Below are 13,624 nucleotides of genomic sequence, written 5' to 3'. Positions count from 1 at the left end.
AGGAGGCAGGAGATGACAGGAGAAAGTCTTGCCATCCAGACAACATCCTGATTTTTGATTAACCTTTGATTAAGGTCATGATTAACCTTCTAGAGCCAAAGTGAGATGTAGGGACAAGACAGAGATGTGAGCTGACTCCTCCTGCTTCCAGCATGGGAACTTGCAAGTTAGTCACAGCTGCTGCTGCCCTGGATTCGAGAAGGTGGCACACTGGAAGGGGCATTTAGAAGTTCTTATTTCATAATCATGCTAAGAACATTTAACATGAAACCTATTCTCTGAGTGTCTGTCTGTAATAGAGGGGTACAGAAAATATGGTCCACACACACTGTTGCAAGGAGAGGGTCCCTTTTTTGTCGCCCGGCTAGCTTACACCAGAAATAACCACACAGAAACTGTATTCATTAAAACACTGCTTGGCCCATTAGCTCTAGTTTCTTATTGGCTAATTCTTACTTCTTAATTTAACCCATTTCTATTAATCTGTGTATTGCCATGTGACTGTGACTTACTGGCAAGATTCTAACCAGCATCCGTCTCAGGCAGAAAATCCATGGCATCTCCCACTCTGCCCTCCTTCTCAGCATTCCAGTTCTGTCTTCTCCGCCTACCTAAGTTCTGCCCTATCAGGCCCAAAGCAGTTTCTTTATTCATTAACCAATGAAAGCAACACATGAACAGAAAAACCTACACCAACACACATGTACACAAAGGAATATGGAGCCAGCATGGTTGCTCAGCAAGTAAGGGCACTTGCTGCTAAGTCTGACAGCCTGAGTTTGATTCCTGCGACCCAGATGGTGGTAAGAGAAAATTGTCTCCCACAAGCTGTTTCCTGACCTACACACACGCACGCACACTCGCGCACAGCACATGCACATGTACACATAGGTTAACAGTGGAGTAGTATTCAGCCTTTAAGGAGATCCTGCTATTTCCAGGGATGGATGATGTTAGAGGACGCTTGGCTAAGTGAAGAAGTCAGGCACAGAAGGGCCATTCTGCAGGGTTCCACTGTTCATGGCATCCAGTCTAACTTGCACAAGTGGCAAGTAGAAGGTGCTTTTCCAAGGGCTGGGTGGAGAGAGGTGGGCAGCCACTGCTGGGTGGGTGTAGGCATCACTGACACTGGAGAGTCTTGTGTCTCCCAAGAAGGAATTGAAGTCTAAGAAGCACTCACTTCAGGGCCTTAACAACTCAGAGGTGACATCAGGAGTAAAAAGAAGTCTTCACTACCATAGGACAGAGTTCCAAGACAGCACTTTGCCACTGCAGGTCTGTCACAAACTGCAGCCAGACCCAGATTTCCCTCCCAGAATTTTCATGCTGCTTCCTCCCTCTCTACTGGATCACAGGAAGCTATGTGTCTCTGCTGTCCCTTCTCCTTCATTGTCCTGCAGGCACTTGTTCCTCTTTGCCATCCCCCATCCCTCTCCATGTGACACAAGAACAACAGGTGACCATGGGGACAATCAGCAAGTCATTCCCCTAGTGTGCCTGCTGCTGGATCCAAGTCTCAGGAACGCTAGGGAACTTGGGCTCCCCTGCTCTTGCTCACTGCTGTCATAGTCCTGACTAGCTTCAGGGAGGAGCTTCCAGACTCCTACAGATGCTGGTTAGGAAAAGGAGGACCCAAGGGCTCTTAGTGCTCCCTACCTTGACAGCTAGGGAAACCAAGACATGGAGACAGAGCCAGCAGTCTGGACTCTCCCCAGGACCTGCTGTTTAATGAGACTCCCTGGCGGAAGAACTGACCTGAGGAGCTGAGCCTAATAGTAACTGATTTGTCTGGAGAGTGGGGAGAAGGGGCAGGACTGATTGGCCCTGGGACAGCTCTGGGTAGGGGCAGGCAGCTGTCTGGTGTCAACACTCCCTATCTGGCTCTGGGCAATATCATGTACAGGCCTTCATGCCCCAATCCGATGCTCCTGGGAGGAGCCCTGTTCCCAGAAGCATGTCCCTGGACACTGCCTTCTCTAAGTTCACTTCCTGGTTAAATAAACATGTGTGTTAAATGGCCCAGTTGGTCTCCACCCAGAAGCAGCTTCGGAGGAGAACCTGGGGCACCAAGCCTGGCAGGCCTCCCCAGTGAAGGCGCATCCATCATCTTGGAGTGCTGAAGCAGAGTGGCTGTGTGTCCCACCCCAAATATGCCTGTCTGGCAGGAGGGACGTGCAGAGCCGTCCGTGCCAGAGCCCTCCCAGAAGTCTGTCCCCGATGCAGAGATCCTAACAATGGTGATGACGACAACTTCAAAAGTCCGGGAAGAGTGAAACCTCTCCCATCCATCACCGTGTCCCTGCAGTGGGGGGTAGACACCTTGTTTTCCATGTGAGGCAACCAAGGCATGTTAACAGTGACCCATGGCCACACGATTGTCCACAGAACAGAACCAGGCACTAGTCTGTTCACAGCTCTGTGGCAGCTAGGAGCCAAGTCTAAGGACACCAGCCTGCAATGCCAGACCCAGCCAGGTGCCACACAGGAACACTCGGCACATAGACGGAGCACAGACATTCAGAGTTCACTGAGTGCAGATGGTCCCCCACTTACAGTACAGTGGACTGACCTGGGGTATTTTGATTTTACAGTGGGTTTATTGGGCAACAGAAGCACTTATTTTGTTTAGTTTTGTTTAGAGACAGAGTCTAACTATGTTTCCCAGGCCAGCCCTAAACTCCTGGTCTCAAGTGATCCTCCTCCTCTCACTAGGACTACAGGTACCTGCTACCACGTCTGACTTAAATATGTCCTGACTTAACAGTTTCCTGAACTTAAGGCGGGCTTATTAGATACAACCTGGATGTCAGGGGAACATGTATACTTAGCCATGCTGGCTCTTTGCCAGGGCTTGGACACTGGAGCTGGACCTAGGATAGAATCTTAGCTATGCAAAGGGTAGGATTCATTGGTGCCTCAGTTGCCACATCTGCAAAAAGAGTTGATTGAAGTAGCTGTACTCAGGGAGCTGATGAGTGTACATAGGTCAGGGCTGTGCTTGTCAGTCCCTGAGTGTCCCTACCTGGGAACTCTTATGCCATAGTAGATATTATTGTTCCTGTTGACAGTTGAGACACAGAGAGGAGCAGTAATGCCCACAGGCACAAAGACAGGAAGAAGCGGGGCCCAACATTTGAACCCAGGTCTTCTAACACCAGAGCAGTGACTCTCAACATTTTATGACAGAGGAATTACTGGCCTGTGGGAGACTGAAACCAGTTTGGCTCTCTTTCCTCATTTTATAAGAGACAGACACCTTTAAGTCTCTCACCCAGAAAATACCACTGCCTGTGGATGCTTTGCTGGGCTGTGGAGGCCTGCCCTGACTAGATGCATCTTCCCTTGTGAGGGTTTTCCACCTGCTGGATTCTGTTAGCCTCTGCCTTGTGAGTCTGACATTGGCCCTGCAGATGCAGATGGGATATGAGTCTGTTTGGTTCCTATAGGAGAGAAGCGGTGAACAAGGAGCAGAGGCTTCCCCGGGTCTCTTGGCTCTCTCTCCTGTCTTCACACTCCAGCTGGAGGCTACAGTGTGCCACAGAAAGGAGACTGACCTAGGCCAGCCTCTGCCCTGACAGAATGGCCGCCGTGACTTAAACTTCCAGGAAGTCATCAGGGACCGGCAGTGGGAGAAAGGCTATGTTTATTTGGCACCTAATCTATGCCAGACACTGTATCTGATTTTATCAGCATGGGACGTCTGCCTGGCAGTGTCTGAAGATATTTTAGGTGTCACTTGGGATTGGGGTGTTGCTGTCTTCCTGCAGACAGAAGCCATGCCCGCTGTTGATTTTCCTAAGACACACAGGAAAGCGCCTATGGCAAAAATCAATGCTGTGGCCGAAGATCAGAGAATGACTTCTGGCGTTCTCTAGGCTAGGAGCTGTGACGGTTAATTCTGTGGACCTGGCAGGACCTAGAGTCACCTAGAGACAAACTTCTGGGCTTGTCTGTGAGGGAGTTTCTAGGTTGGGTTTACTAAGTTGGGAAGACCCACCCTAGCTGCCAGAGCCCTTATCCCCTGGGCTGGAGTCCTGGACTAAATGAAAAGGAGACAGTGAGCTGACGTCCAGCACTCCTCGTGGCCCTGTAACAATGTGGCCAGCTGCCATGTTTCCCCCACCTTGTGATGGGCTGACTCCCTGAACTGTGAGCCAGAATACACTGTTTCTTCTTAAGTTGCTTTAGTCAGGCCTTTTGTGAGAGCAACTAGAAAAGTAAATGGTGCAGGTGCTTGTAGCTGCTTCACCCTGAAAGAGTCAAAAGGTGGAGAGAGAAGACGTAGGGAAAGACTCTGGAGGAAGATGGGACTGTGTGTTCAGAGACCCCTTAGTATACATACAGCAGGTTGTCGGGCCAGTGAGATGGTAAGCTGGATGCCAAGGTCACGTCACCGTGATAAGGACGTTTATTGAGCGCTGTGTTAGGCACCACACAGGGCATCTGTTTGGTAGCCTTCTGGGGGTAGATACTTTCCATACCCATGTGTATAGAGGAGGAAGCCAAGGTTCAGTGAGGAACTGCACTTGCTGAAGGTCTCACTGTTCATGACAAACACACAGACCCACCTCTTACAGCATGGTCACTTTCAGGACTGTCCTGTCAACTACCTACTCTGATTTTCACTGTTTTCCATCCCGCCACAGGTTGAGGGACAGTCCAGAGCCCTTGTCATTGCTCAGGAGCTGCTGTCTTCAGAGAAAGCGTAAGTGCTCCAGCAGCTGCCTGGGGCTGGCCCACAAAACCCCGCCCCTCCCAGCTTGTCCAGGATGGAGTTAACACAGCACCATCCTTCTCTCCTTCCACAGATACGTGCAGATGCTACAGCACCTAAGCCTGGTGAGTTCATCATTCTGATCGTCTCTAACTGTCCTTTTACAGAGCTGAACTCCAGGAGGCAGAAATCAGGGAGCACACACGGGTGGCTACATTAACAGGCTTGGTGGCTGAGGCTCTGGGCCAGGCTTTTCAGATAAGCCTAGTCTACTGATGGATGTACTAGACCCCGTACCTGGGTGGGGTGGGAGCTCTGGCAGGGGACACTGGGAGGGAGTCTGGATATCGGTGAGGATCTCCAAAGCAGTCTGTGTGTTTGTGTGAGGCTGGAGATAGAACGTAGGGTTTGCATCATGCCAGGTGAGTGTTCCACCACTGAGCCATGCCTAAACTCTGTGCCAGTGCCTTATATTTGGGTCCTTATCAACTATGATGTGTCTGTACAATGACAGTTGCTCAGAGAATCAAGGGCCTTTCTCAGTCACCATGGTTTCCTCTTCTCTAGGAGATCTCCGGCAACAAATGCAGGAAGAAATCATTGAGGGTGCAGGGGCATGGCCACAGTTATGGGGAATCTGGAGAATCTGGGCAGGCTCTCCTGAGGAGGTGGTTTTGATTCAGGCTGAGTCACAGGGAGGGTTGCATGCAGCAAAGATGAGGGGGCTGGATGTTTAGATCTGTGGCAGCTGTCCCAAGTGTCTAAGGATTTCCAGCCCCGCAGCAGTTCAGCCTTGATACTCAATTCCTTGGCTATTTTATTCAGCTCATAGAATGTCAGAGCCACCAGAGGTCACTGGTGGGCATTTGGCAGGTAGTGACGTGTAGACTCGGAGGAAATGACTGGGTTAAGGTCACGTAGTGATGGAGCCAAGGCAGACATGGATTCCGAATGTTGTCCACTATTCTCATGCATGATCCACTCCTCAGAGCAGAAGACCTCCTCCTACCACATGAAGCCAGGCCTCGGGGTGAACCAGTTAGAGATCATGCTGCTGCGGTGTCCCCATGTGAGCAGGGAGCAGCTGGCTCTCTGGGTGGAGAACCGATGGTTTAGCATGGACAGCTGTTTGGGGTTCCAGTTCTGTGTGTGTGAAGTTTCCAGGACTGAAGTTCGCAGCCCTCCCCACCTTTGCTTCTGAAAGGGTGACCCAGCATGGCAGAGAAGACTGGGACCCCTGAATTCTGCTCCCTCACCAGCTCCTGCCTGATAGCCTCACGTGGGCTTGGCGCTCTTGTTTTATGAGGCACCAGTGTGAGTTTGCAGCACTTCCTGCCAGGTGGAGAGAGGTTAAAGCTGCTGGCAAGCCACAATGCCATCCTGGGCAGGGCAGAGCCAGGAAATCAGCTCAGAAGCTGCTTTCTGGAACTGTGTTGCTGAGCAGTTATCACATCAGAACTGCGTGGACAGAAGTGGCAGAGACCCCATCACATGGCTCCATGCCAGAGATGCTGGTCTTGAAGTAGACCACAGACTTCAGGATGTAGCACCCAACCCAACCCAGAGGTTCATCCCACTCATTAGGGTTGGCAGATTCTCCCTCAGATCTCTCTACTCCCCAAGGCCACTGTGCTGTGGGGAGGGGAGTGGGCTTCTGTTTTTCAGACTCGGGGTTCAACCTCATGCTTGCCAAATGGTCAGTAGAACTAATGTGTCAATCAAGTCATTTGGATCGATTCCTGCACCTTGGGGGCCTGGTTCTGAAAGCCTGTTGGCTGGGAATTGTTTTTGTGTTTTTGAATGTGAAGGAAGACAGAGAAGAACGTGAGAGAGCCTTTAAAGACCAGTGTGGTCCACAAAGCCTAGAACATAGATTTGCTGGGCCTTGACAAAGGTGCCCCCTTCTATCCTTCCAGAAGCCTGCCATCAAAGCTTCTACCCTCCTGCATGTCCCCTCCTATTCAGTTAGATGGCTTTAGCCACTCAACTCCTTCTCATCTCCACAGCACCAAATACTGTACCCACATAGCCATCCGCCACCGTTATCGATCAACCATCTAACCACTGGTTTGCTATTCCAGACCTTTACCTCTGTGCCATCGACTCGTCAGTCCTTCCTTTCTTTCATCCGTCTATAAATCCGCACACACACCCTTCCCTCCTTTCCATATCCACCCACCCATCTATCCACACACTCACCTCTTGCTTTATCTATTCATCTACGCATTCACCACCCTTTTCCCTTCCTCTCCATTGATCAATACATCTTTCAATAATTCATTTATTCTTTCCGATTCCCCCACTCACATTCTCTCCCCAACCCCCAATTAACCCTGAAATATCATAGGCTACTTGGTTGCCATTGTTACTGAAATAGGCCTTGGAGCCCCAAAGACGAGAAAGGCCCAAAATTTGCTCTTAAGTGGTGTGTGTGTGTGAGAGAGAGAGACCTACATGCACGTATGTATGCTTGTATGTGTGCAGTCACACATGCATGCATGTATGTGTGTGTAAATGCATGTGTATAGGTCTAAAGTTGAGTCATTTTCCATCTTTTATTGCTTGAGAGAGGTTCTCTCACCGAACCCAATGCTCACCAATTCCGGCTAGACTTGCTAGCTGATTTGCCTCAGGGATCCCTTGTCTTCTGCTTCTCAAGTGCTGGGATTGCAGGTGACCATGGCAGCTGCTTGGCTTTAACGTGCGTTCCAGGCTGTGCTGGGAGCACATTACCCATGAGCCATCTCCTCAGACTGACAAGTCTCGTTTTTGGGAAAATAGAGGATGGGGATGGTGAGAAGGCATACTTACGTCACTCAGCTTAAATAGAATTTGCACAGCTGTATTTTTGTGCAGAATCACAGGGGCATGATGGGAACCCAGGACGGCTTATAGGAGAGGTGTCATGGAAGTGGACTTGGGAGGGAGGAGAGAATCTCCAGGTGCAGAAGGTGAGGTGGCTGGCATGGGCAGGTGCATGGAGCTTGAAGATGTGTGGTTGAACGGTGTATCAGCTCTGTGGTTAAATGTGGCTGTTTCACAGAGGCCAAACCAAGGATCAGAGAGGGAACCCAGAACCAAGATGAGCAGGCTGCAAAGCCCCCACAATACCCCTGAGGTCTTGTGCTTTTCCTTGTATGTGGTGAGTTGATGTTTCAAACAACACTGGTCTCTGATCACCTTTAAAACAAGAAAACAAATTTCTCCTATTAGAAGCTCATAAGTCCTCCCAGGGGTCCCTCCTCTGGACAGAGGTTCTCCAGACTGCCAATGGGGAGTGAATGGGGAGTGGCTTCTGTCCTGGGACTCAGAAGAACTGGTGTCTGGCCCATTCACCCCTTGGCACACCTTCTACAATTCCTTTGTACCACAGCTTTCCTCTCTGCCCTCTGGATGCCCTTAAAGTGTGTGGGGTCTCTTGCAGCCACTGTCTGCTTTTCCATTGGCTCACAGCTTCCACTTCTTGGTTGCCAGTGTCTTCTCTTCATTCGGGTCTCAGCCCAGCGGTCACCAGGGAACAAGCATGTTCAAAACTCAGTGATGTGGGGTAGCCTGCTACTGTGCTCATGGACCCTCGGTGACATCCCTATGCCGTATCATTCACAGACCCTCCGTGAAGGCCCCATGGCATCTCTCCCACCCTCAGTGAAACTCCTGTGTCATTTTGCTTTCCAGAGATTTTCTCAAGGGTTGGTGGGGAACTCATCTCTGCTTGACAACATCTGGGCCTTGACCCAGAAGACTGAAAGACCAGTAGTACCTTGATGGCCAGGGACTGCAATCTCCTATAGGTGTCTTCTCTCACACATCTGGTGGGAGATGGAAGCTACTGGCTGGGGCCTCATCTGGGCCTGTGACCAGCAAACTTACCTATGGCCTCTCCCTGTGGTCTCCAAATAGGCTAGTCTAGGCTTCCTCCCAGCCAGTGGCTGGGTGCCAAGAGCGATTGTCCCAAGAGAAAGCTGGGAGGAAGTGCGTGCCATTTTTATGACCCAGGCTTGGAAGTCACGTAGCGCCACTTCCACCATTCTCCACGAGTGGAGACAGTTCGAGAGGTCTACCCAAGTTCAAGGGCGAGGAATATAATCTCTACCATTCAATAGGAGGATTATCAAGCACACATTTCGTAAATATCCTGTAGGAGATACTGTTGTGGTCATTTTTTTTTTTTTTTTGGAAAACATAACTCACCATAAACACCTTCTAAAAATGACTGTGTCTCCTAGGAATGTGTTTGACTTCTGGCAACAAAACTTCAAATATGGTGTCTTAAATAACGTAGGGGTTGTCCTCATGTGGAGCAAATCCAGAAGGCAATGTTGGGGACTCCTCTACATCTGAGAAACTGCATGCATTTCAAGGGTTCCTCGTGAACTTGGGTAGCTGCTATGGCCCTAACCTTCATATCCATCTCTCAGGCAGAAAAAACAAAAACCAAAAAAGGAGAAAAGCTAAAGTTTCTGACTCCCAGCTAGAGTTGGTTTCCTTGAAGATACCTAGAGTACCACTGAGCAGCTTCTTCCCCTCACTTGCCATGGCTAGCTTCAGGGGAAGCCAGGACAGAAGGAGTCAGGGGCCAAAGCCAAGTACAACTCCTCGGCTATGCTTCTTTGTGTTTATTCTGGATCCCAGGTGGGGTGGGAGTAGTAGGTACCCCAGAAAAGCTCTTCCTGTTCCCAGTCAGCTAGGTGGGGGTCTTCTGCTCTGCATGCGTGGAAACTGAGGGTAGATGAGAAGGGGCTCCTGCAGGGCAAGGCTTGGGCAGCTTCTGCACCCCTCAGCATTTGACAGCAGCCGGTATCAGCAGCATACAGGCAGGACCAGGAGCAGATGGACCCCCTAGAGCTATCAGGTCACAGGTCACAGGTCCCAGCCCTGGTGTAGACCTAGGAAGTAGGTGTGGTGTGTCAAAGAAAATAGCAGGCTTCAGGCTGGGGTGATGGGTGAGTGGTTAAGAGTGATTGTTGCTCTTGCAGAGGACCCTGGGTTCACATCTCAGCACCCACATGGGCGTTCATAACTGTCTGTAACTTTAATTCCTGGGGATCCTATGCCCTCTTCTGGCCCCTTAGGCACTGCATGTACATGGTACACAGACTACAAACAATAAACACATACAATAAACAGAAATCTTTAAAGAAAAAGAGAGAAAGAGAAAAAAAGAAAATAGCAAGATTATGAGAAGGCAACAGAGATGAAATTTCGGTTCAGGAGCATTAGAGGCTCGCAGTCACAGGCAGCCGTGATGAGGCCCTGACGTGGAAGAACAATAGGAAAGACAGCCATTACAGAGTAGAACCAGGGACCTGAAGGAGGGACAGATCCTTTGAGTCCTCAGTTCCCAGGATAGTAGGAGAGTTCCCACGTGATACCATGGGCAGCATCACTGAGTCTTGGCGGGAGGGAGAGCCTTCAACTCCATAGGACCAGGGAAGTATCTGACTCTCGTAGGTTTGAGGTATGTGTGGTAGGAGGTTAAACCCTCAAACCAGCCTATGGGCAAGATGTCACAGGCACTGATAAGTTTAGCTGTCACTTAGGGGCATTTTGGGTCTGGAAAGTGGGAAAGGGTAGACCTTACATGCAGTGGTTGGGAAGAGAACACAGCTCTGAGAACTGTAAGTTCACAGTAGCTCTCTGTGATTGCGAGGAGGAGAGGAGGTAGCCTGACTTTGGGCACAATGAACATTACATGTCTGATCTATAATCTGACAGTGAGGAATTCTCAGCCTTATGGTAGCAGCTAGGGTATTTGAATTCCCCAGCTCTTGTCAGTGGCTGATGTGATAGCCCCTGGCCCAGTATATCCAAGACCCTTCACCCTTAAGATCACCACTACTGCTGTGGTTGCTGCCACTACCACCACTATGACTGGTCGCTCCCACTGCCCCTTCCAAATGCTGGCCTGCTGGCACTCTTGCAGGCAGTGTGCGGCTCCAGGTCCTGCTGCCAGTCTTGTGTTCCATGTCTTCTGCTGCCATTGATGCCCAAAGCCAAGGATACATCCACAATGCCACCATTTCTGGGGCCCAGCCTCACAGCCCACTCTTCTGTGGCTATAGGGACCACCGCTGGCTGGATACTGCCTCTCTGCCTCACAGGTGGGGCATCATAGGAAGGCATTTCAAGTGGCTCTCCAGTGGTCTGAGCATCTTGTTTCTATAGGCAGAGGGGTGTTTGCACCGGTCACAGAGGACCGACATGTAAAAGAAGCATGGTGTTTAACCCGAGTCACACAGCACTGTTCCTTTCATGCTGGTCACAGCCGTCTGTAAACCCAGGGAAGGTTCTCACTCTCCAGTATGGTGGGAAAGCATTCGTGGGGCTTGGAATTGGAAAAGTCCTTAGTAAACATTAAGACACAAATTAAGACCGTTGTGGCTGTGGCTGAATGTTCAGAATCTCAACTTCTATAAACACAACCATTCCATGGCTTCCTCACGGTGTCTGGGGTGCTTGGTGCTTGGTAGGCTGGCAGTTTGACTGACGGTCCTCTGTTCAAGGTAGCCAGGACACTGGGAAAGAGGCCACTGCCAATCAAATAGTCCATCTCCCAACACTGTTTGTTTTTAGGGAAATCAATATCAGTAGTACTTAAAATACGAACTTGCTGCAAGAATTGGTTTAGTATAGTTCTGACAACGCTCACTTCCTGCCCAACACTCCAAGGACAGGTGGGCTCCCCTTAGCTGTCTCATCCCCATGCTTAATAGAGAGCTTCTGAGCCACAGGCTTTCTAGATACTCCTTTTCCCCATTCTGCCCCACAGCTCCCACTGGGCAGGGGACTTTCCAAGGGCAGGTGGCCAGACCGCCCTCTCCTGTACAGTCTCACTTCATCATATTGTCCCTGGTACCTTCCTGGCTGACAACCCCCCACCTGGTGTATCTGTTGTCCTGTTACAGTGGGCTTTCATTTCACAGGCTCCAGGGTGCTTTCTAGCTTGAGCCTTCCTTTACAGCACAGTATTGTTTGGCTTCCTCCTGTTTGTGGTTCCCCAGACTCCTGCTGCTGCTGGTTTCCTGGTTGCTGCGGTGGGAAGATGCATTCCCCTGTCATTGTAACACATCAAGACTTGTGTTATAGCCAAGCATAAGGTCGCCATGGGCCAGCGGCTGCTCCACTCGATCTTGTTTCAGGTGTGTCCCCCGTACTCATCTCTTTTTCTGGCACTGTGTTACTTGAGCCCTCTGAGGTCAGTGCATTTATGAGTTTCTTTCTCTTGCTGGGCATCTTTCCCCATGTCTGTCTCATGGAGAATGGACCACGTGAGAGGAAGTGGTGCCTAGAGGGAACCCCATGAACAAAAGGTGGGGTTTTACACACTGAAATATCCAGTTCAGATTTCCAGGTGTAGGGGAAGGAGTCTTTGAGGACGGCATGTCGGATAGCAGAAAAGGAAGGCTTGTGATTCCAGAGTGATCGGCATGTGCACAGGCCCGAAGGCCAGCTAGGTCTGGCATGTTTGGGAACTGAAATTTAGCCAGGTGGAGGATGCTGTGAGCAGGAAAACCGAGAAAGCTGAGGCTAGCAGGGAAGGGGGAAGGTAGAGAGACCCTCGGCTTCTGAGGCTTGATCTCAAGTGTGTGAGAGGCTGCCAGTGGCCCTAGAAAGAGCTGCTGTGGTATGTTGGGAAAGGTTAAGGATTGCATTCTCTTGGTGACCAGCTATGGCGTGAGGAGCCAGATCGATACCAGGTAATAGGTGGATGAGGCTCTGCCATGGCCCTGTTAGCAGAGCAGACACTATGAAGGGAAGGACTCCAGAAGAGGGCCCAAGCACAGGTGGATACCAGCCATGCCTGGAGAAGTGGACATGGTCTCCTCATAGAAGACATGGGTGAGGCAGGGTTAGGGTACCCTGGGCAGGATGGAGGATTCATTGAAGGCCACAAGGAGATATGTGATCAGGATTTTTGGGTCCTCCTAGTATGCCCCAAACTAGAGTACTGTCCCCTCTCCCCGGGAATGGGAACTGCAATGAAGCACCCATAGCCTCCTGGACATGACTGACCTCTCAAGACAAGCTTGGGGTGTTCAGGACTCTGGGGTCAACACATTCATGAGTTTCCTTATCAGAATGTGGCACTGTCTGCCCCACCCATCCCCCATCCGTTCATTCATTCAGTTCTTCCTCAGACAGTCAGTATCCAAGGTGACAAGCATAGCAGGGTCAGTGACTGCTGTGTGCCAACTCTCCACACATTGTCTCATTTCATTGCACACTGTATTAACTTAAGAGATAGATGAGTACAGGCCCAGACCTTCTCAGAGAAGGTGAGTGACTTTCCCTGGGTCACACAGCCAGGGTGAAGTCATACCAGGGTTTTTTGACTTCAGAGCCCTGGGAGGGAAAGAGGGGTCACTGTGATTTGGAGGAATGATGTCTGGGAAGATGGGCCTTGCCCACCAGAAAGTAGGGACAAGCCTTACAGAGAGGGGCAACTCCTGGGGGACGGTATGGACACATTGGGCCAGCTAGGAAGTCTCTTCATGTCATGTGTCAGGTCTCTCTAAGGGACTCAGTGCCCTGATGACTTAGGTAGGCAGGCATAGGGAAGGGAGTTAGGGAAGGATGCTCTGGTAGGTTGAGTGACAGTGGGAAATTCTGGGGACCAAAGGTTAACTCAGACAACCTCCTCAGCTGACTATGTCTCTCTTGCCTCCCTGACTGTGGACACCATTAGGACATTCTTGTTGTTGTTGTTGTTTTGAGGCAGGTTCTCGCTGTGTTGCTCAAGCATCCTTGAGCTCAGGACCCTCCTACCTCTGCATCCCAATGTGTGCTCCAATGCACCCTGCTGGGAAATACATTTTAACTGAGAGGAAGGAGAGTCCTATCTTCTGGGTCTTGCTGGCTCCCCAAGCCATAATGAACTCTAGCTTCTTGAGGGCTTGTGGAGGGGCACAC

At 50.4% G+C, this 13,624-nt stretch overlaps 1 protein-coding gene across 2 annotated transcripts in view; it reads left to right on the top strand.

Annotated features, from left to right (window-relative positions):
* Fgd5 (FYVE, RhoGEF and PH domain containing 5) overlaps positions 1-13,624 on the top strand; it is a 98,037-nt gene that overhangs the window by 49,942 nt on the left and 34,471 nt on the right. For both annotated transcript variants that reach the window (XM_057755613.1, XM_057755537.1), the window contains exons 4-5: positions 4,647-4,705; positions 4,809-4,839. In XM_057755613.1, coding sequence (XP_057611596.1) covers positions 4,647-4,705; positions 4,809-4,839 — 90 coding nt within the window. The remainder of the gene's footprint in view (positions 1-4,646; positions 4,706-4,808; positions 4,840-13,624) is intronic.

This window comes from Chionomys nivalis, chromosome 1 (genome assembly GCF_950005125.1).
Source record: "Chionomys nivalis chromosome 1, mChiNiv1.1, whole genome shotgun sequence".
NCBI classification, from domain to species: Eukaryota; Metazoa; Chordata; class Mammalia; order Rodentia; family Cricetidae; genus Chionomys; species Chionomys nivalis.
This window is presented reverse-complemented; position numbering and strand designations above follow the sequence as displayed.